At 39.2% G+C, this 24,006-nt stretch overlaps 1 protein-coding gene across 1 annotated transcript in view; it reads left to right on the forward strand.

Moving 5' to 3' along the window:
- DBX2 (developing brain homeobox 2) overlaps positions 1-22,838 on the forward strand; it is a 37,261-nt gene extending 14,423 nt beyond the window's left edge. The window contains exons 2-4 of the mRNA XM_010833119.1: positions 3,069-3,164; positions 14,715-14,902; positions 22,258-22,838. Coding sequence (XP_010831421.1) covers positions 3,069-3,164; positions 14,715-14,902; positions 22,258-22,596 — 623 coding nt within the window. The 3' untranslated portion in view covers positions 22,597-22,838. The remainder of the gene's footprint in view (positions 1-3,068; positions 3,165-14,714; positions 14,903-22,257) is intronic.
- Positions 22,839-24,006: the final 1,168 nt, after the last annotated feature.

Consider the following 24,006-nt stretch of genomic DNA (forward strand, 5'->3'; position numbering starts at 1 on the left):
TAAAGTACTGGAGTTTCAGCTTTAGCATCATTCCTTCCAAAGAAATCCCAGAGCTGATCTCCTTCAGAATGGACTGGTTGGATCTCCTTGCAGTCCAAGGGACTCTCAAGAGTCTTCTCCAACACCACAGTTCAAAAGCATCAATTCTTCGGCGCTCAGCCTTCTTCACAGTCCAACTCTCACATCCGTACATGACCACAGGAAAAATCATAGCCTTGACTAGATGAGCCTTTGTTGGCAAAGTAATGTCTCTGCTTTTGAATATGCTATCTAGGTTGGTCGTAACTTTCCTTCCAAGGAGTAAGTGTCTTTTAATTTCATGGCTGCAGTCACCATCTGTAGTGATTTTGGAGCCCAGAAAAATAAAGTCTGACACTGTTTCCACTGTTTCCCCATCTATTTCCCATGAAGTGGAAACATTAAAAAATGTAACTCTTAACTCTGCCTAAACAGTGCCATATTATTATAATGTTGTTGCTGTTTAGTTGCTAACTCGTGTCCAACTCTTTTGCAACTTCATGGACTCAAGCCCACCAGCCTCCTTTGTCCATGGAATTTTCCAGGCAAGAATACTAGAGTGGGGCGCTATTTCCTTTTCCAGGGAGTCTTCCCAACCCAGAAATCAAACCCACCTCTGCGTTGGCAGGCAGATTATTCTTTACCACTGAACCACCTGGGAAGCCCTATTCTTATAAGATATTAGGTTCAAATAAAGTGATTTATCATTTCTATGATGGCTTTTCAATCAGCATTAGAACAACTTATGATAACAATGACAATTTTTTTAAAGTTTTATAGAACTTACTGAATACCAAAATGGATCTCTTTCATACTTTGGTTAGTTGCCATGTTTTCAAAGTAGCATTGACATTTTATTATTTGAAAGTTCAGGTATTAAAAAACTAAAACCATTGACATTGACAGCTTTTCATCATATTGTTACCCCATGGACTATAACGCCTCTGGCCTCTCTGTCCGTGGAATTCTCTAGGCAAGAATACTGGAGTGGGTAAGCCATTTTCTTCTCCAGGAGATCTTCGCAACCCAGGGATTGATCCTTGGTCTCCCATATTGCAGGCAGATTCTTTACCATCTGAGCCATCAGGGTAGCCATATTATAGAAAAGACCCTCCATTATGGTTAATTTGCAGTTTGACAGCGTTAAGCACCATAAGACCATAAAATTATTTTATGTACTTATATATTTATTTTGATATGTCCTTCAAAGATCTTGGTAAAATAAATGAATGCTTATCAGTTGGTTAAAATATGAGTGCGAAATTACTCTGTTCCTGAAAAAGGCGTGTATTTGCAGCAAAATTATATTAACTGTGTATGATTAAGAAGTGAAAAAAGTTTCCATTGAAAATAAAGGGAGAATAGTGAAAATATTTATTTTCAAGTCATCCTCTAGATTTAAAAGTTATCTGTTATAGAAGATACTATGTTTCAGAGTGTCAGGGGAACAGGGAAAAGATTAATTCCTGATTTCCTATTTCTTAGTTTTAAGATTATTCGTTCATTTATCAAAAATCTATTGACTATTTAGAATGTGTCAGACACTCTGATGGTTATGTGATGGTAAAAGCAAGCTGCCCACCTAAGGAAATCTCACCTGTGTTTGTATTATATTAAAGCCTACTGTGCAAAAGGACATCTTGTATTTAAGGTACTACACTTAACCAAAGCCTGGCATAGAGTGCGTGAAAGTCAAGTTGCTCAGTCGTGTCCGACTCTTTGCCACCCCATGGACTGTAGCCTACCAGTCTCCTCAGTCCATGGAATTTTCCAGGCAAGAGTACTGGAGTGGGTGCCATTTCCTTCTTCATGGGATCTTCCGAACCCTGGGATCGAACCTGGGTCTCCTGAATTGCAGGCAGACGCTTTACCATCTGAGCCATCAGTGTATATAGTAAATGTTCAGTATAGGAGAGCTACTAATATTCTGTGACATCCATTATAGCCATTTTTCATCTGCTGAGGAAGAGTTTAAAATTTCTTTTACAAGATATATCAAGTAATGATAACTATTCTGTATATATGTATTAAAAATGTTCTGAATAGCAGAGTTTAATAAAGTGAGCAGAGCAGAATTACATGGCAACTCCCTGTACTATAAACACACGTGCTTTCAGGTTAACTAGATGTCACTTGAGATTAAATGTTGTTATTATTCTCAAATACTTTTAAGCATGTAAAATGATCAGAAAAACCACTGTTATCATTGAATTACTGAGTAAATTAACTGTTTTCACCTTTGGAATCCAGCTGTCTATGTATTTCAAAGCACCGTCTGAAAATAAAAAGTGGAGTAATATAGTCTCTTTAAAAACTAAACTGAAGCGTGTAACATACAAACTGTCTCTTGGTAAGTATTTTATCTAGAACTGTGTTGCTCAATGTGTTAGCCCCTAGACATACGAATCTACTTAAACTTTAAAAAACTGAAATGAAGAATTCAGTTATGCAGACATACTGGCCACATTTCAAGTGCTCAGTGGCATATATGACAAGTAGATACATATTGGACACAGAGAGACAGAGGATGTGTCCATCATCACAGAGAATTCTCCTGGGCAGTGTTGCTCTGGGCAAGTTTAAATAAAGCACTATTTGATATTTACTATTTATAACCACACAGAAAATGAACAGTTAAGTTTGGTTTTGATAATTCGAGTGTTTATACCATAACTTCCAAACCAGGATTAAGTTATTCGGCAAGCTCTGACAGATGAAGACTACTTTATTTACTTTTAAATTTTATGTATTTATTTATTTTGAAGGATCATTGCTTTTCAGTTTTGTATTGCTTTCTACCAAACATCAGCATGAATCAGCCATGGTTTACCCATATCCCCTCCCACTTGAATGTACTTCTCACCTCCCTTCCCATCCCACCCCTCTAGGTTGTTAAGACTACTTTAAAATGACTTAAATTCCAGTAAAAATTGTAGCTAACTAAATGCTCCGAAGATGTAGGGCTTTACCCCGTGACTTTGGGAAAACTGGGATTTTGAATATTGTGTAAAAGAAATGGCTAATCAATGCAATCAATGCTTTCTCTGCAGCGCCTTCCAAGCCTTTTTTTCTGAGCGCCCCGCCATTCTACTCGGCGTGCTGCGGTGGGTCCTGTCGGCGCCCCGCATCCCCCACTGCTTTTGCAAGTAAGTTTTTATGCTTCATCAGCAATGCCTCAGTTACTCTGTAAACCAAAGCAGCAGGATTTAATGTGCTCTGGAAAACTAATTGGTAATGCAATGACAAGGAGCTAATTCCTCGCTAAAAATCACAGCGTTCCTATTCAGGAGGTTTCCAGAGATTTATCAGACCTCAGCACACTGTGCGATTGTGAGCAGTTTCTAACAGCATTGAAACCCAGGGCTGACACATCAAGGAAAGCGACTTGTTTTCCATTTGATATAAAAGATCTCAGAGGGACCCGTTTGGCTCTTGCTGAAACATGTAACGATGCTCATTTAAAGAAGAAGAAAGAAAGGAAGGAAAACTAAGAGATTGTGTAAAAATTTCCATTCGGTTTAAAATGTGACACAGAAAGTCACTAGGTGTCCATGGAAAATAATCTAAAATTGCCAAGATTGTAAAAGGAGATAAATACCATCTCTTATGATCTTGAAGAAAACCAGCCAGGGTTGTAGGAAGTGTTTTCAAGAGAACTTTTCTTCAAACATTACATCATTTTAATAGTGTCTGAGATAGAGGGAGAATGACAACCTTTGAAATTGAAGAGCACACACACATTCACATGCACAAAGAAAAAAAATGTCTAAGTGAAAATAAAAAGAAATAATATTCACAATAATCTTGAGATTTTTGGTCAACTAAGAATCTGTAGGCAGGAGGACTCAAGTTTGTGATAAAGAAGTCCAGCAGAGGGGTACGTGGACTTCTGCTGCGGAAGAGAAAACGTTGATTCAGGTTAACAGCTCTGTCAGGTGAAGAGTGAGCTAGGAGTACAGTCAGGCTGAAGTCCAGAGCTGCATCATGGTTGAATTCAGATCTCTGTTGCCTCTGTGCATGTGTTTTATGAATGTTTTAGGAGAGCAGTTGCCCAACAGAATGATTCCTGACAAGTGAGGCAGCAAATGCTGGCCGTTTAATGAGCTGCAGGCTTCTGAGCATCTCTTTGGGGGCTGATACTTTCCCACAGGGCACTTTACATGGCCGAGCCCCAGCCACAATGGGTGGCAGACCCGTGACCAATCGCCACTTTCACTTGACTCATCCACACGCGACCTCACCACGATTTTTCACTGTGCAGATGAACTTTCGGAACCATTTCACAGGGAAAAGGCTCGGGCAAGGGTCAGTTGCCCTTTTGTATGGTCATAAAGTGAGGCTCTGTGTGTCAGCCTTTTCTCCTGTCTCACATTCCAAGTGAATTTCTGGACACCATTTAAAGCACTTGGCTGAAAAATAAAGCAGTGAATGAAACTGACTTTTATAGACTCGTTCCAGCTCATCTTCCCATATAACCCTGTCCACCTGAAAGGGGATTTAGTGGATGAGCTGAGTGTATACAGGGCTTGCTGAATACATAGGGCCCATTATCCACTGTGAGGATCGTTTATTAACCAGGACTGATACACTACTATTTTGGAAGTGACCTATTAATTGTCCATTTAACTAGAATGTATTGATTCAAATAGAAAAATAGAAACCATGACTAAACCTTTTACTCGCTCCTTCAAGGTGGTCTCCTATGAGGGTAATTGAAAAATGTTGTACAGATTAAGGAAACATTTATCACCATATATTAGAGTATCGGAAAAGAACGGCTGGAGCAGAGACTTACACCCCAAACATCTGATAGCGCAGTGTGGTGGCATCTCTGTGGAATTAATCTTCAGTGTGGTATCCCAGGGGTGGAGATTGAAAGAGTTCCCACACCTAGTTTCAGTGATTTCAGCTTGGTATAACACTGGTCTTCTACTTTAGAAAGTCTCTGGCAGTGCAGTTTAGGTAGGAGGCAATGGATCAAAACACTCCATGTGACAGGTGGACATTTATGTGTGTGTGAGTGTATTCATTTTATAGTAGTGTTTTGATGGATTCATTTTGATATTTGGCAAAACTAATACAATTATGTAAAGTTTAAAAAAAAAAAAAACTCAATGATGTATGAAAAAAAAAAAAGAGTTTCTAGGCTGTAAAAGTATTCTGGTGCCCAGGCCAGTTTAATAAATAAAGCCCATAAAAGTGAGTCGAAAGTTATTTCCTAGACAACTTAATCTTCTCGATTGTTTGAAAAAAAAAAAATCACTCTAAGCAAGTCTCTTTATTCTCCATCTGGTTCTCGGCCCTTCCCACTTTGTGCCTTTAGTATGGCTGTTGTAAATTGTGGTGTTTATTCCTGGAAGCTTATAAAGCCCTGTGTTTATCTCATTTATTTAATAAAACATACAAGTGGAAAATCAGCGCTGCTCAGACTGACATTTGTCTCCATTTCTAGGTTGCCATTTTAAAACAGCTTAGAGATGCCACCAGTGTTCTTAATAAAAAGGATGGCACCTCATTAGTGATAAATCTGAAGTGAATTTCTTATATTTTTATGTATAATGTTCATTGTATTAGGAGCAAATAATAATGAAATGGTAGATTTCAGCTGTCAGTAAGAATTTTACATAAATACTCATGATACCAAGGAACAGTTGATAAAGCTTACAACTGCCCAGTAAGGTTTTTATTTAAGGCATTTTTTGGCTTTTCTTTGGAGAAGGCAATGGCACCCCAATCCAGTACTCTTGCCTGGAAAATCCCATGGATGGAGGAGCCTGGTAGGCTGCAGTCCATGGGGTCGCTAAGAGTTGGACACGACTGAGCGACTTCACTTTCACTTTGGCTTTTCTTCTTCTTGTTTTTAATAATAAGAATGATTTTATGCCCAGGAATTTAATTTTTTTTCCATTTGCACAAAAGAAGGAAAATGAACTGTCCAAGTAATTTTGTATTTAGTTTCAGCCTGGACAGCCAAAATTATGGTTTATACTCAAAATTTTAATAAGTAGTAAAATCAGTGGCCCTCATCATTGTTCCACAATATTGATTTCACTATTTCTAAAAGTTTAGGATTAGATCAACACATCCATAGCAAGAGAAATATCTTTTTGATTATTTACATGATTCACTTGCTTAAAATTGATTTAGTTTTTCTTGTTAACCTGTTAGATTTATGATTGACTTGTTGCAATGTGGAAACAATCATTCATCCAGTGCCCTTCTCACATATAATAAATAGTTTAATTAGCTATTTAAGCACAATCCTTACAGTGGGGAAAAATTAAAAGGCAGTGGTAAATTCTCCTCTTCCCCAAAGCAGTGTAAGGAAAATCTTTGATAGTGTATTCATAAGGTTCCTTTCAAAATAGCATACAGCTCAGCTAAAATGAGATAGAAAGTTGTAGAAATTATGCAGAGAATGACTTTAAGAAAAAGACTACATGAAAATGTGTAGGTGTCTTAATTATGTAGAATATCTCATTGAATTAAATCATTATTTCTTTGTCTTTGAATACCCAACTTGAATTTAACCTTTCAAGAATTTTATGCATTAAAAAACAAAGTTTAAATTTGGAGCAGCATTATGAAGATATGAGTGAGGAAATACTATTCTGGAATAAATTGTTTTAGCTTTCTTGGTTGATGAACTTAGATTCTGCATTTAGAAATAATTTTACTATCTTCCCTTCCTTGTTAAAACTTAAAAGAATATAATATACTCTTGAAATTTGAATTTAGAATTGTGTTGAAGGCAGCAGGAAAGGGACCTTGTTATTATTGTAGGTTGGTCCTAAGAGTGTCACTTTCAAAGGTGGCGATGCTCTGTTGGGCACACACCTTGATAAACACACCTGTCCTGGCTGTGTTCTGCTCTCAGCTGGAGTGGTCAGTAGGTGTGGGGAACTGAACAAGACCTATGCATGCATGCTAAGTTGCTTTAGTCGTGTCTGACTCTTTATGACCCTACATACTATAGCCTGCCAGGCTCCTTTGTCCAGGGATTCTCTAGGCAAGAGTATTGGAGTAGGTTGCCATGCCCTCCTCCAGAAGATCTTCTTGACCTAGGGATCAAACTTGCATCTCTATGTCTCCTGCATTGGCAGGCAAGTTCTTTACCACTAGCGCCACTTGGGAAGCCCCATCAAAACCTATGGAAATCCATAAAAGCCTGCCTGAGAGCTTCTTTTATGAGGATTTAACTTTAGAACTCTAAGATTTTCAGAAGGATGCAGCATATTGTGATAATAAATAACTAGTCTAGTTATTGTTCTGAACATGTAAATGAGTTTGTGTGATGAGTTGAACGTAGGTTTTGACTTCTCAATAGTGAAGGGAGGGTACTCTATAGATATATGACAGTCAACCAGGAAGAAGGTTTAAAGGCATCAGAGACTCAAAGACAATAGCTTTTCCAAGTTGATGGCTCTATTCAACAATTCCACAGAGGCAGTGAAAAGTATTCAAGTAACATTTCTAGAATGGAGTTTTCTTTCTCCCCAAATGTTTATAAGTAGTAGTAGTAGCCTACCCTGGCCTAGACAGAGACCGCCACCAGTTTATCTACTGCATGTTTCTCTATTGTTCATCACCCTGTATCATTCACAAACAGCACACCTCCATTTGAAGTGCCTTTCGTAAGGCTCACGTCACATAGGGATTCCCCGGGGGTGGAGGTGGTACAGGGGGCCCGTCGCAAGATGCTGGGGATTATACCTGTGAAAACTTTGTTATCCTAGGTCATTCTGACATTTTAATGACTCTCCCCACCTTCTGACCTCTTTCCACGACCATCTGTAACTTTGACCATCTTCGGTATAGTTTTAAAGGGTGTTGGTTGGGCTCACTCAGCTTGCATGTGAGGTCTCAATTGCAGAAGTTGTCTTTTCAGAGCCTCAGTTTTTTTTTCCTATGGAAATGAGGATGCTAATATCTTCTTCTTGGGATTGTGGTAAAGATTTCATGACATACTGCTTATTGTTGGCACATATAGCATCACATACTGAGCCCCAAATATATATGGAAATCACACTATAAAATAATATACTGACATCTGCAAATTGGCAGAGTTTCTAGTACCTTGAGTTGATGGCCCTGGCTTCTAAAGCCTCTTATCTAGGCATGCTCTAATCTTTGTATCTGTTCATTGTTATTTTATAGTATTTATTTATTATTGTCACCTATAAGTTTCCATAAAAATCAGATTTGTGTCATGAATTTAGGAATAATCAGAGGTATTCGTTGCTTGTAACTTTTTAATAGCTCCTGAGAGACTTTTAAATCACCATCCAGTTCTTGAAGTCCCTATGTCTGTTTTGCAGGTGTAAATTTGAGCTCATATTCCTAGATTTAGAAGGTAGGAAAATGGGGTAAGTTCATCATTGGTTTATGGTTAGATCCAGAGAAAGCCCACAAAAGACTCCCAGGGGAGATGTGGAGAGAGGCAGCCGTTGTGGAAGCAGCATCTTGTCTCATGCTTCTTGTAGGAAACTGAGCCACGTCTGTTTATGAAAACAGTCATGATTCATGGATTGAGAGCAGAACTTTGGAAAACCAAGCAACTAGCAGACAAAGGAAGAATGGAATATTCTTTATATTTGCTGTGGCTTTTGTCCAGTGGTTGTATTTTTGCTATAGAGCACCAAATCCTGAGGACCAGACCAAGGAGTTAACCCTCTGATCCTCACAACTACTCTGAAGGTCTCTCTTTTAGAGATGAGGTCTGGTCTGTGTGTATTCTCACCCTTCACACTGGTGAGAATATTGTATTTGTAGATCTCTTTGATGGGGCTCTTCTTTCTATTCTTAACATAGATCAGTAGAAAACATAATAGGAAAATCTGTGGGTTCCTATTAAAAAGTCTTAGGGGAATTTAAAAGTGTTACCCACATTGTTTTATGTAAACATTTAGATTTTAGTGAAGAAAGTACTAAATGAGTAGAATTATGACCCCTATCTACAAAACCTTGATTTATAACAAATGTAGGAAAAAAAATTTAAACTAGCTTATATTGGGCCATAAATTTGTTTGTATTTTTATATAGATTTAAGAAGTTGTATTATAAAATATGCGGCTTCCCAAGTGGCTCAGTGATAAAGAATCTGCCTGCCAATGCAGGAGATACAGGAGACCTGGGTTCAACCCCTGAGTTGGGAAGATCCCCTGAAGTAGGAAGTGGCAACCCACTACAGTGTTCTTGCCTAGAAAACCCCGTGGACAGAGGAGCCTGGCAGGCTACAGTCTATGGGTTACAGTAGTTGGATATGACTGAGAGACTGAGAATACACACACACATATATGTGTGTACATATATGTGTATGTATGTGTGTATGTGTACATACTGGCTTCCCTCATAGCTCAGTTGGTAAAGAATCTGTCTGCAATGAAGGAGACTGTGGTTTGATTCCTGGGTCAGGAAGATCTGCTGGAGAAGGGATAGCTACCCATTCCAGTATTCTTGGGCTTCCCTGGTGGTCAGCTGGTAAAGAATCCACGTGCAATGTCAGAGACCTGGGTTTGATCCCTGGGTTGGGAAGATCCCCTAGAGAAGGGAACAGCTACCCACTCCAATAATCTGGCCTGGAAAATTTCATGGACCGTATAGTCCATGGGGTTGCAAAGAGTCGGACACGACTGAGTGACTTTCACTTCACTTATGTGTTCATACATATGTGTGTATAACTGAATCATTGTGATGTACACTTGAAACTAACACAACACTGTAAATCAACTATATGTCAGTTAAAAATAAATAAGAAGTTGTATTAACTCAGAAAGTATTGACCTTCTGAAACGCAAGGTCCTCAGAAGACTTTTCACTGTGGCAAGGTATATCTGAAATTTGTTTGAATCACTCCTGGTCCTACTCTACCTCCCAGCTAATGTCCTGTGTTCCTCCTGCTCATCCCCTGCATCCTCTAGAAGCACCAAGCTCTGAGCTTCCTGGATTCACCATGTCTCGCCCTTGTCCTCACCACACTCAAACTTCTGCAGATGTCAGTTGTTCTCTCTGCCCCATTGTCGAAGTTTCCCACAAGAGGAATTGCTAGTCCTTTGGTAGCACATCCCTCTCAGGACTTACTCTGTTGGCCTCCAAAACTAAAGGGCTTCTCAGCTGGTGCTTAAAAGTTCTCTGTGTGGTGGTCTGTGGGTGTTTCTCTCATTGTACTATGTCTGATCCTAGCCTTCTCACACTTCTCCTTATCAAATATGAACATCTGAAGGATGGAGTGGGTTCATCAGTTGGGTTTTCAGTTGTCACTCAGTGATGATTCAATTACTTGGCTAGATTCTCCCCCAAAGGTTGCTACAATGTTTGCTTGTTTTCCTAATAAAACTGAATCAGAGGTAAAATGTAGAGTGGAGATGCATTATTTGTCTATAACGGTATGATGATAGCCTCTCTTAGTTTTTATTTTTGCTTTATCAGTCTTTTTCCTCTGCATTTTTACTTAGCTTGAGCATGATATGTATCTTATATACCATATAGTGTATTTTTCTTGCTGCTGCCTGATCTTCCTAGTCATCTTTAATGGTTCTTTAAATTTTCACTTAGTAGGTGTAACATGATGTGCTTATGCATTTCATTACTTTTGGGTATTTATGTTTCTTTCCCTAATTTTAATATGTATGGCTATAATAATGGTAGATTGGATACATTTATAAGTTAAGAATTCCAGATCAAAATATGAAGTGAGAAGGGCACGCTGGAATTTGAGGACACCGTTGCCAGGCTATATTGGAGATGCCATGTGGTCCTGACCAAGGACAGGGAGCAGAAGCCCATAGTCACAAGCAGAAGCTCTGGCTGTGTTCCTAAATGTTCCTTTCTTCACAATCTTGACCCACCAAGAAACAGTGGGGGACAGAGGAGAGAGCCAAGAATTTGGATTCAAAAGGTCTTGCTACCATTTAATTCTATCTTTTGTGCCACATTGAACCTTCACTGCTTTGAACACTTTTTCATCTGATCAGATGTCTTTAGCATATGATGATCCTTATTGTGGGCTCAGCACTGAAAGTTGTCTTGTGCTATTTCATCAGATCCTTAGAACAACTCTGTAAAGTAAGCTGAAAGAGTGAGTAACTCTCTCCAAATCACACAGGTATGTGCCGAGGTCTAAACCTAGTTTTCCCATCCTCCAGAGTCCTCTGTCCTGAGGCTTCCTAGAGAGACACCATCTCAACAGATGAATCTGTGCTCTGAAATAAAATGCAGAGGGCTAATTCTGTGGTATCTATACCAAGGATAGTTCAGAGAAGAAAAGCATTTAGAAATACATGAACATATTGATATGTCCATACTATTTTTATCAATATTATTGACCAATATTGCGTGTGTGTGTGTGTGTGTGTGTGTACACCCAGTCATATCTGACTCTCTGTGGCCCTATGAACTGTATAGCCCGCCAAGCTCATCTCCATGTCCATGAGATTCTTCAGGCAAGAATACTGGAGTGGGTTGCCATACCTTCTTCCAGGGGGTCTTCCTGACTCAGGGATTGAACTGGTGTCTCCTGCATTGGCAGGTGGATTCTTTTACCACTGAGCCTTGACCAGTATTGCATAAACCTATTTAAGCCTCTGAGAAAGAAATAGTGAATCCAGTTGCCAAAGCCTGATTTTAAGATATGACCTTGGTGTGAGGCAGGCAAAAGTAACTGGTGCTATAGATGGAGAATTAACCAAGATCCCACACTTGGATGAATCGAAAAGGCATCAGTAAAACTAGAACTTTGTAAAGAATTGGGCTTCATTACATCCCAAGGATTATGGCATTTCTATGGAGATTTTAACGAGTGTTGTAGAGCTCAAAGAAAGAGAGAGAGGCCAGTGTTTCTTCTGGGAATGTCAGGATGAATGAGAATGAGACGTAACCCAGAGCTGAGAGACTAGCTGGAAGTTGTTTACGAATCTTTTAGATAAATAGGAAAGAAAGCAATTATATTACGAAGGTAAAATTGACAAGATTTATCCATTTATTGACATTTTTCTTCTAAAATACAAGTCAGTATTGTGTCAGTACTGTGTAGGTTTAAGAGCATTTGTTTTGGAATAAGTCTCTGGACAAAGTTCCTTAAGCTACCTAAGCTTCCTTTTATGCATCTTTAAAATGCAGAGAATAATAGTAGCATTCGTGGCATAGTTAGGTTTGGAGAATTAAATGGAATAGTGCATATCAGCTGCTTAATACAGGGCAAGTATGAGGACAGAGGAAGTGCTCAGTGTATGTTTATTATTATCATGTCACATCCTGCTTAAACATATTCTGTTGATCTTCACCACCTATTGGATAATGTTCCAGACCCTTGTAGACCTCTTCAGTCTGATTCCACTACATTCCATAACCTCTACACCACAGGTCCAGATGTCTTCAAGAGCCTGACAGGTAAAAAGCAAGTTAATGAGGCTATGGCAAACTGGGGGATCACGTGCTTCCTGTAGGGGGCATCTGCCACTCACCCTGGTAACTCTTTGCTCTGTGGGAAGGTAAGCTCAGTGAGGTTACCTTTGAAAATATGTTGAAAACCTGAGCTTCAAATAAAACCTCCCAATTATTAATTATGAATAGCTAAATCAGAATTTTTTTACCAACAGTCTAAGACCAAACAAAGCACACCTCCAGGCTGGATATGGTTTCTAGCTTGTACCCTCTGCTTTATGCCGTTCCTTGGCCTTGCTGACTGTTTACTTTTCCTTGTTGTTGATCAGTTGCTAAGCCACATCCGACTCTTTGTGACCCCGTGGACTGCAGCATGCCAGGCTTCCCTGTTCTTCACTGTCTCCCAGAGTTTGCTCAAACTCATGTCCATTGAGTCAGTGATGCCATCCAACAATATCATTCTCTGTTGTCCCCTTCTCTTCCTGCCCTCAATCTTTCCCAGCATCAGAGTCTTTTCCAATGAGTCAGCTCTTTGCATCAGGTGGCCGAAGTATTGAAGCTTCAGCATCAGTCCTTCCAATGACTATTCAGGGTTGATTTCCTTTAGGAGTGACTGGTTTGGTCTCCTTGCAGTCCAAGGGACTACTTTTCTTTGGCAACACTTTATTCCCTTGTGCCTTAGTATTTTGAAGTATGCCTGGGTTGGCCTTAGTTCCTTTTCTCTGGAACTGAATTGTTCTTTTAGACCTGATTCAGCCTGTTTTCTCTGAACTCATCACTTCATTTTTTGTAATGCCAGAGCATTTTTGAGATCATTCTATTCTAGTACTTAAGACATTCATTTGCTTCTTTATTTAGAAATAATTATTAAGCACCAAAATGCATACCAGCTACAACTGTAAGCTGGAGACCCTGCTCTCCTAGTGCTTGTATTCTGGAGTGATGTTCGTGTGTTGGTCCTGCCATGAGAAGGTGAACTCCTAGTGGCAGGGACCACGTACTTTTTGTCTGGTTTCCTCAGCAGTTAGCCCAGTGAGTCTGATACCCAGTGTACTAGTGTCTTCTTGCTGCTGTAACAATTTCCATAAACCTACATCTTAAAACAACACAGACTTACTGTCTTACAGTCACAGAGGTCAGAAGCCTGAAATGGGTCTCACTGGATTAAAATCCAGGTGTTGGCAGGGCTGCATTTCTTCTGGAGGCTCTAGGGGAGAATTTGTTTCCTTGCCTTTCCAGTTTCCAGTGACTGCCTGCATTTCTTGGCTTATCACCCCTTCTTCCAATATTCAAAGGAAGAAGTGTGACATCTTCAAAACTCTGACTGTGACTTCCTTTTTTGCTCCCTCTTCCACTTACATTGGACCTACCTGGATTCTCCAAGATACTCTCCCAATTTCAAGGTCAGCTGATTAGCAACCATAATTCCATTTGCAACCTTAATTCCCCCTTGATATTTAATGTAGCATATTCATGTGCTCTGAGGATTAGGACATGGGCATCTTTGGAAAGGACATAATTCTGCCTACCACTACTAGAAAACTGAATGAACGAATGAATGGTGAATGATGAATGAAACTCACAGAGGCTGGGAACCAGTGTTGTGCCAACCAAAAAAAGGCAGAAAAAGTAGTGTCTCTGCCATGAAGGAGTTGATAACCAACTGAACTGAGAAGGTAGGAGGTGATTGGAGGTCTTCCAAACCTTCCTTCTCATATTAAACATCTCCGACTCTTGCACGCTTTCCCTGACATCCCAGATTAAGGTTAGACCCATTGTTTTGTGTTCCTAAGGAACCCTCCTTAGGACTACTTCATCACACTTGTGATGCTAGTTCAGTAAATGCCTCCCCTTGATTTTATAGGTAATGAGTATGATAAAACATATGTCTTACTTCTCGTTGTGTGGTATTGAGCAGAGAGTGCCTGGCATATGGTAAGTGCTCAACAATTTGAGACAATAAATGAATAAATAAATGAAGAATTAGAGAAAATCAAGTATTTAAACCATCTATCACTTGTTCTACATTGGAGCTTTGTAACTGGGACCGTGGACTTTCAGAGATGGCATGCAAAATTGCGAAGGCAAGCGTCTGTATGTTGTTTTTGTTCCCCCAGTGGGGAGCAAAGAACTTTTATCAGATTCTCAATGGAGTCCATGACCAAAAAGAGGTTAAGAAGCACTCTACGTGTGCAGAGTTTAGAGATGAGATAATTTGGCCATGGCAAAGAGGTGGAGGATACGGTTCTGGGGAATATGAGTGGAATTCTCCTCCCAAAGCTAACGGAGCTTTTTGTATTATTTTTTCCCTCTAGGAGAAGAGAGTGTACTGCCTCTTCTGACCCAAGAATCTACTTCCAAAGTTCGGAGGGGCATTTTAAGAAGAGCTGTCTTTTCTGAGGACCAGAGAAAGGCTCTGGAGAAAATGTTTCAGAAGCAGAAATATATCAGCAAAACAGACCGAAAGAAACTTGCCATCAACTTGGGACTAAAAGAATCACAGGTACTGATGAGCAGGAAGATGTGTGATCAGCACACAGCTCCTGATTTCTGAAGGAATCCAATGAAATCCATTCATTTGGCAACTGTTCCTTGTACTAAGCATAATACAGGACCCCAAAGCATTATTGAAATGATTCTCATAATTTTTTAGTGAGTGGAAATATGTACAACAATTCCTGTTTGGAAATTGGTCCATTTGCTGAGAAGTCTAGGTTTTTGCATGATTAATTCTTCCCAAATGAAAAGCAAAGGCTGTGGCATTTACATCATTACATTGTTTGCTCTGTTTTCAGAGAAACTGGCTGCATAATTGCCTACAAAAGCAGGAACCAATTTTCCTGTCTTTTTCTTCATTTCCAATCCAACAGTCAAGGCATAAATGAATGACTCATAAGTACCTCTTAATAGATGTCATTATTTTGTACTGTGGGCTTATGTCAAGTACAGTTAAGTAATTTCACGTTTGCAATCTTTACAAACCTTTCTTGTACAATGACGTTTCATATAATTTTGAAAGAGACTTCCTGACCTTTGGGGAAGTGCAGCATACTTCATTTAAAGATTGGCCTACTTATAAATAATTAACAGTATAAGGCACTGGCATTTTCCTATTTAATCCTTGTTATGAAATATCCCCATTTTCTAGATGAGGAAATGTAGAGAAGTAAACAGAGATCCAGTGTCACAGAGTGAAACTGCTCTGGAGCTGAGCTCCCCACCCCAGGCACCCTGATTCTGGAATTTGCTTTCTCTTTAACCTGGAACCACCATGTACATTTGTGCAGGCTGTTCACTGCACAGGGGCACTTGGCTCATGGGGATGGCAGCAGCTGAAATGCAGCAGGTACTCGTTTGTCTAACTGGCTTTCCTGGTGCAGGGCTCCATCTACCTGAATTTTTTGAATCAGCATAAAAGCTTTAAAGGGCTAGCAGAGGCTCTGTGTTAACCACCGTGTTCTTCTGTATTTCCCCTCAATACAAATGACCTGGTTTCTAACTTCAGATGTTACTAAACTAGTTATTTTTGGATGAAACCTTTCTTAACCTTGCTTCCTTTCCCCAGGGAAGTAATCTGTCCCCCTGACCCTGACTTTTTGAAGTCATAGGAAGCAGTACAAGGTGTGGTTGAGGGTAGTTGGCCTAGATCAGCCAGTATGTGTTTTCCTCATGTGTGGTACTGGTGAGCCCATGCCCTTAATTGACTGCTCTGTGCCTCAGTTTCTCACTTTTATGTAAGACTCAGAGCTTCCCAGGTGGCTCTCATGGTAAATAATCTGCCTGCAATGTGGGAGACACAGGTTCAATCCCTGGGTCGGGAAGATCCCCTGGAGAAGGAAATGGCTACCCACTCCACTATTTTTGCCTGGGAATCCCATGGACAGAGGAGCCTGGTGGGCTACAGTCCATGGGGTTGCAAAGAGTCGGACGTGACTGAGCAATTAACACACTCTGTGCTAGGTAAGAGGGAAAACTGATATTGATTCAGGTAACACTCCTTGGATCCCAGGAATGTTTACAACCAACTGAGAAGACAAAGCAGACGCTTACGAGCAATTAGATAAGAATATAAAACAATAATATAGGAAACAGTGCCTGGCAGGTTAGTTATACTGCCATATAGGAGCAGGATCAGTAGTTCTTCTAAAACTTATATATCTCTCTGGAGCCTTACACTAATTCCCACCTTTGGAAGGGACGGTCATATGACTGGTCAATATATCCTTGGGGAGTCTAGTGATGGGAATTTTCTGGTCCTCAGAGGAATTGTTGGGTCTGAGAAAGGACCACGTGAGGGCTCAGTAGGCCTGGCCTGCATTGCATTGGCTTGGATGAGTGTGTAGTTTTGTAAGTTTGGGGGCCTCTAGTTGACTTGGAACTTGAGGTAGGTGTTGTTTAGTTGCTAAGTCACGTGAGACTGTTTTTCAATCCCATGAATAATAGCCCACCAGGCTCCTCTGTCCATGGGATTTCCCAGGCAAGAATACTGGAGTGGGTTTCCATTCCCTTCTCCAGGGGATCTTCCCCACCCAAGGGTCAAACCAGCGTCTCTTGCAAATGTATTGGCAGGCGGATTCCTAGGTGTTAAAGAGCAACAATGGCTAGGATTAATCTGACAGTGCTCTGAGAAAGTGTGAAAATCCATAATAGTACGTAGTATCTTCTTTAAAATGAACTATTGAAAAAGGATTGCATCAAGCCTATTCAATAATATTTATGAGGAGTTGACTGTAATATTTCCACTCTGAGAAAACAAACTGTTTCCATATTTTTATGTTATCTCTCAGTTCTTATCCATAGGCACATAGTTGTACATAGTTGATTATATTGGTTTTAAAATTCAAATGCCTCAGGAAAGAATGTTTTTTATCTCATTGAATTTGGTGAACAGCTCAGAAGTAGGTTAACATTTTCTTATTTCATATGTTGTCATTGTTGTTGTTCAGTCACTAAATTGTGTCCGACTCTTTGTGATGCCACGGACTGCAGCATGTTAGGCTCCTCTGTTCTCCACTATCTCCTGGAGTTTGCTCAAATTCAGGTCTGTGAGTCAATGATGCTATCTGACTTTTTAATCCTCTGTCATCCCTTTCTCCTCCTGCCCTCAGTCTTTCCCAGCATCAGGGTCTTTTCCAGTGAGTTGGCTCTTTGCATCAGATGGCCAAAGTATTGGAGCTTCAGCTTCAGCATCAGTCCTTCCAATGAATATTCAGTATTGATTTCCTTTAGGATTGACTGATGTGACCTTCTTGCTGTCCAAGAGACTCTCAAGAGTCTTCTCCAGCACCACAATTCAAAAACATCAATTGTTCGGCTGTCAGCCTTCTTTATAGTCCAACTCTCATATCTGTGCATGACTACTGGAAAAACCAAAGCTCAAAGTATACAAACCTTTGATGACAAAGCGATATCTCTGTTTTTAATACACCATCTAGATTTGTCATTGCTTTCCTTCCAAGGAGTGAGCATCTTTTAATTTCATGGCTTTAGTCACTGTCCTCAGTGATTTCAGAGCCCAAGAAAATAAAATCTGTCACTGCTCCCACTTTCTCCCCTTCTATGTGCCATGAAGTGATGGGATTGGATGCCATGATCTTCGTTTTTTGAATGTTGAGTTTTAAGCCAGGTTTTTTTTTTTTTTTTGCACTCTCCTCTTTCATCCCCATCAAGAGTCTCTTTAATTCTTCTTTGCTTTCTGCCATTAGAGTGGTATCATTTCCATATCTGAGGTTGTTGATATTTCTCCTGGCAATCTTGATTCCAGCTTGTGATTCACCCAGCCCAGCATTTCTCATGATGTACTCTGCATATAAGTTAAATAAACACAGTGACAATATATAGCCTTGTCATACTCCTTTCCCAAATAAGCTTATATGTTTCTCATATATGCACAAACACACAAAAAACACATGCTAAGTCACTTCAGTTGTGTCCTACTCTCTGTGACCCTTTGGGCTGTAGCCTCCCAGGCTCCTCTGTCCATGGGATTCTCCAGGCAAGAATACTGGAGTGGGTTGCCATTTCTTCCTCCAGGGAATCTTCCCAACCCATGGATCAAACCAGAGTCTCTTACATCTCTTGGATTGGCAAGTGTGTTCTTTACCACTAGTGCCACTTGGGAAGCCCTGTTAAAAAAAAAAAAAAAGGTAGACTCTTGCATAATGATTACCACATCCCCTGACATTTGATGTCATTTACAGATAATAAAATAGCTACTTCTGTTATTTCTGTTTTACAGATGGAAGAAGCTGTGACCTAGAAGCACATATATGTATTTTTAGGTAAAAATGGGATCACACTCTGCACATATTTTGATGTTTTCCAAAGGACAGTACGAATCACCTGTGTGACCAGCACACAGCTCAGGCAGTAGAACTTGACCATGGGGCCAGGTGCCCCCGGCACACCCGCTCCCAGGCACTACCTGCTCCTTCCTGACTGAACTGCATGGATTAGTTTGCCCATTTTTGTGCTTTGTATAAATAATATCACTCAGTTCATATTCTTTGGTGTATGGCTTCTTTCACTGACCATATCTTGTGAGATTCATCCCTGTGGCTGTGTTGTAGCAGTAGCTCATTTACACTTATCACTGTGTAGTATTACATGGTACACCACGGTTTATCCATTCTAACGGTGGCCATTGGGATTGTTCCCATTTTTTGGCTATTATGAAAATGCTGTTGACAATGACTGTTGTTTTACACTTTGCTTCCCCCCTGCCCACGTTCAAATGTCATGAGATACATCCTTGCATATCTGCATACATATTTACTTCATTTTTCTTTAGTGTCTTAGAACTGACCATTACATGGATATACTGTAATTCACTTAGCCATCTTCAGCTTTAAGTTACCTCCTAGTTTTTACTATTACATATATTTATGCACTTTAAAAATATTAAAAGTAAGATAGGAAACTAGGAGTGGGACTTACAGGTTAAAGTTTATGTACATTTTAAATTGCGATCAATTAAAAAATTCCCTTCCAAATATAATTTTGTATCAAGATATTGAACTGTGTCAGATTTCACTCCTACTAATGAACAGTCCCCCTTTTTTTTAAATAGTCCCATTATTTAAATTTTTGAAAATGTTGCCACCTTCATTGGCAGCTTGTATTTGTTATTTTTTTTCCTAGTTATCAGAACTTGGGAATCTTTTAATCACTTTACTGGTTATTTTCATCTGAATTTAGACTTCTCATGGCTATACCATTTCATTTCTATCATATTGTCTTTTTATGGATGGATATGCAGCAATTATTTTGTCTGTTAATCAAAATATTTGAAATATTATGGTTAGTAACATTTTCCTGTTAACAGCTGTCACAGAAATCCCTTCCAAGTTTGTGGCTTTTTTTTTTTTATTGTGGTAAAATACACATAACATAAAATTTACCATTTTAACCTTTTGGAAGTGTACAATTCAGTGGCATGAAGTACATTCACATTGTTAGGCAGCCATCATCACCATCCATTCCAGAACTTTTTTAATCGCTCAAAACTGAAATTTTGCACGCATTAAACAATGACTCCCTGTTTCTCCCTACCCCAAGCACCTGGCAACCACATTCTATTTTCTGTCTCTGTGAATTTGACTACTCTAGGTACTTCATATAAGTGGAATCATACTGTATTTGTCCTTTTGTTACTGGCATATTTCACTGGATATAATGTCTTCAAGTTCCATCTGTATTGTAGCATGTGTCAGAACTTTCTTCCTTGTTAGGGCTGAATGATATTCAATTGTATATATAGACCACATTTAATTTATTCATTCACCCATCAATGGTCATTTGTGTTGCTTCTGCCTTTTGGCTAATATAAATATTGCTGCTGTGAACACTGTGTGTACAAATACCTCTTTGAGTCCCTACTTTTAATTCTTTTGGGTAATTTGTGGCTTTTTCATATGTTTATGGTCATCTTTATTTGTCCAAAAGTTTCTCCTTTTTATGTTGTCAGATCTAGCTTTCCTTTTGTAGCCTTACTGTTTTGTGTCATGCTTAAGAAAACATTCATCTCCCTAAGACTGTAATGATCATCTCTTATATTTTCTTCTAGAACTTTTATAGTTTTGTGCTCATGTTTAGCTGTTTTATCTATCTGATATTTTTATTGAGAGGCAGAACTTTTATGCATGTATGTGTGCTAAGTTGCTTCGGTTATGTCTTGACTCTTTGTGACCCTGTGGACTATAGCTCACCAGGCTCCTCTGTCCATGGGATTCTGCAGGCAAGATTAGTTTAATGAGTTGCCATGCCCTGCTCCAGGGATCTTTCTGACCCAGGGATTGAACCCAGGTCTCCTGCATTGCAGGCAGATTCTTTACCACTGAGCCACTGGGGAAGCCCAGACCTTTTATGATTTTCCCCAAGTACGTACATTATTTCTAGTATCACTTATGGTACTCTTGTCCTGATACCACTTATGAAAAAACATCTTGTATGATTTTCTTCAAATTGAGATATTACTCAAAAATTTTCTAGACAGAAAAGCTAACGAGAAGAAAATAATTGATGTGATGGAAAGGCAAGAATCACTAATGGGAACACGTAACTGTCGTAGTAAAGACCCATTAGAAATACTTGGCAGATTTTCTGGGAGTAAATGCCTACTGCAAATAATAAACGAGTTTATGAACAGAACCAAATGCTCTGGTATGTACACAGTAGTACTGTTTTCTTATGAAAAGCCTTGTAACGGAGACGGCTGTGTTTCGGACTCAGCTGCCTGCGATAAGCTTCTTTTGCAGCCATTTTGGACATTGCCACTCACTTTGAAAGAATGTTTTGCCAATCTGGAAAGACCGTCTCAGTTAAAGTTAGAGTTTTACTTCATTGGGAGAAGTATTTGGTTTGTACACTTTAATAATTATTTCTTTAGGTAAAAATTTTCCAGTTTTTGTTTTAAAAATAGAAAGCTACTCAGAAGGATGCAGTGTAATGCGCAGGAAAGCAATGTGATTGACTTTTCAACCACCAGGAAACCAATTGTGGTGTTTTCTTCTCAGGTACAGTTGGTTACATAGTAGGTAAAGAGGGAAGTTAGTAGAAAAGACTCAAGTGGGATGGGGGCAGATATGGCTCAGATAAGAAACTACCATCATAAGCACTTTGAGGTTCGTTACAATCAGGTGTAATTTATTGAGCCTAATTCTTTGAAGTTGATAAGCCGTGGGACTACTCGAACTTGGAAATTATAGTAAGCCTGCAATTTATCTAAGCATTATGAAATATAGTCTTAATTTAGTCTCCAAAAGTTTCTGATGAAGTTTGAATGTTTATAGGAGCCTCAGCACTGGAGTGGGACTGTCACTGAATCTAGTCTAAGTACTTCCATTTTACAAACTGTGTGACCTTGAGCTAGTTCATTGCTTTGAACCTCAGTTTTCTTATGTGAGCAATAAGGACTTCTTGCAGTCACTGTGAGGATCAAATTTTAAAATCTATGTTGAGTGCCTGGCTTGACACCTGGCACCAAAAAAAAAAAAAAAAAAAAAAAAACCACTCATGATATTACTAGCTGATAACATTTCCTTTGGATAAATAATTTAGCATAGACTAAATGAGGTTTTAAAATATTGAAGAGAGTTAAACCAGTCTTGAAAGATGTCCGACTTATAGGATGTCACCAACTTAACCACAGTTGTTTTGTTTCGTAAGTGTGTGTGGAGATGTTATATTAAAGTAATTTCTCAGATGTTTCTGGACTGAAAAACTACAAGGACTTTGCTAGGCTGGCTCTCATAATAAGGCATTCTGTGGAATGAACAGTGGGGAAAATTACAGTTTAAAATGCTGAATTGAAGCAATGTGGAGTTAAGTGATCATTTTGTTCAATTACTTTATTACTAGGTGAAAATCTGGTTTCAGAACAGAAGAATGAAATGGCGGAATTCCAAAGAAAAGGAAGTACTTTCCAACAGGTGTCTCCAAGAAGTAGTCCTTCAAGAGGACCCCCTCTCGCGATCGGCTCTGGGTTTCCCTTCTCCTTGTGCTTCACTCTGGGAAGTCTCCCAGCAGCACCCGAGTCCAGGATGGAGGGAGAATTCGCCTGAACCTTCAGAGAGACTAATCCAGGGGAGTCCAGGGTCAGAGGCACTGCCCCCAGAAGCAAAGTCACTGCAAGGTGCCTTGTATTTGTGTTCTGAAGAGGACGCAAGAGACAAGAGTGCACTTACTGGCACAGTGTGAATGGACACAGTCTGCCACGTTAACTTAAAAGAACGCTTGATTAATAACATTCGGGCTCTAAAGCCTGCTAGCTTGTGCCTCATCAGTGCCTAATACCTAATACCTTGGGAGTGAAACATGGACTAATGTTTTAGGAAACCCTCTCCAGTGTTCTCTTATTTGGGTCCTAGACTCAGACTTAATTTGTAAGTGGAACAGAATCTCCTGGAAATTGCGATGAAGCTAAAAAAAAAAAAAAAAAAGAGTAATAGTTGACTCAGTCACTGCTCCGAGTTTGTGCATATAAGTTTGTGTCTCTATGTGTGTATATATATATAAATAGTCATTAAAAATACATTAGTAGAAACTAGTTCCTTTCTATATAGTGCATTGAGCAAATTCACTTCCTTTTATATGAAGAAAAACCAACAATGGACTGAATGTTTTTAATTTTTTAAAAATTATGTGAAATTTGGACTTTAGTGCAAATTTTCATATCAATAGAACATGTTTTTAAGAATTCTCTTTTTTCTGGCTTCTTTCAGTATCCAGCTATAAATGCTTTTTTAACAACTCAGCTCAGCAGTCCTAATTAAATGTGCCACTGTTAAGCATATACATTGAAAGTATGTATTTAAAATTAGTCCAGTAGGCAAGCTGGAAGAATTTCTGAATGTGACTGTTAGTATCTTTAATTTTCCAGGCTCTGGACTTCAGGCTGTCAGTGATGGAGGTACCTATTTAACTGCTGATTATCATATGATCTCTTTTCTGTAATGATGGGCCTTAATCAGGGTTTGCCAAATAAAATGCCTTTAAGCCATGTCAGGAAAATAGAGGGCATGGCCCACCTAAAGATCTGTGAGTTTAATAATTGTTGAAATACTGTGATGGCTGAACAAATATCTGTGCCAAGAAGTCTGTGACCTCTGGCTAAGACTTCAGTGTCACAGTTCTTAAATGTTCCCAACAGGACTTCAAAACCCAACACAGATGGAATCTGTAGGGATTTCTATTTGCACTTCTGGTTATAGACTAAATTTTCCACTTAGGTGGTGTACACGATAATATTAGGTTATTTTTATGTATTAACAAATACCACACAGATGTTTTATGTTTTTTGAATACTGTGAAATAGTATTATTATAAAATTTCATTTCTGGTAATGATTTGCTTAGTTCAGCTAGAATTTTTTATTCTAGGTCCAAGAAAAATTATGCTTCACTTTGAAGGAAATGAGGCAGAAAAAGGAAATGATGTGATTTTGAAGTAGGTTATTATAATCTGTGGACAAGAAACATTATTAGAAGTTCATGATGTGGAATTTTGTTAGAAAGCTACACAGAGAGAGTGACTTCTAATTTGCTTACATTCTTAGCTATTGGCTTTGAGAGTTTAGAGTTTTTAGCAAAGGTAATATTTTCGAAGATA

Source organism: Bison bison, unplaced genomic scaffold, assembly GCF_000754665.1.
Source record: "Bison bison bison isolate TAMUID 2011002044 unplaced genomic scaffold, Bison_UMD1.0 scf7180017862984, whole genome shotgun sequence".
Lineage (NCBI taxonomy): Eukaryota > Metazoa > Chordata > Mammalia > Artiodactyla > Bovidae > Bison > Bison bison.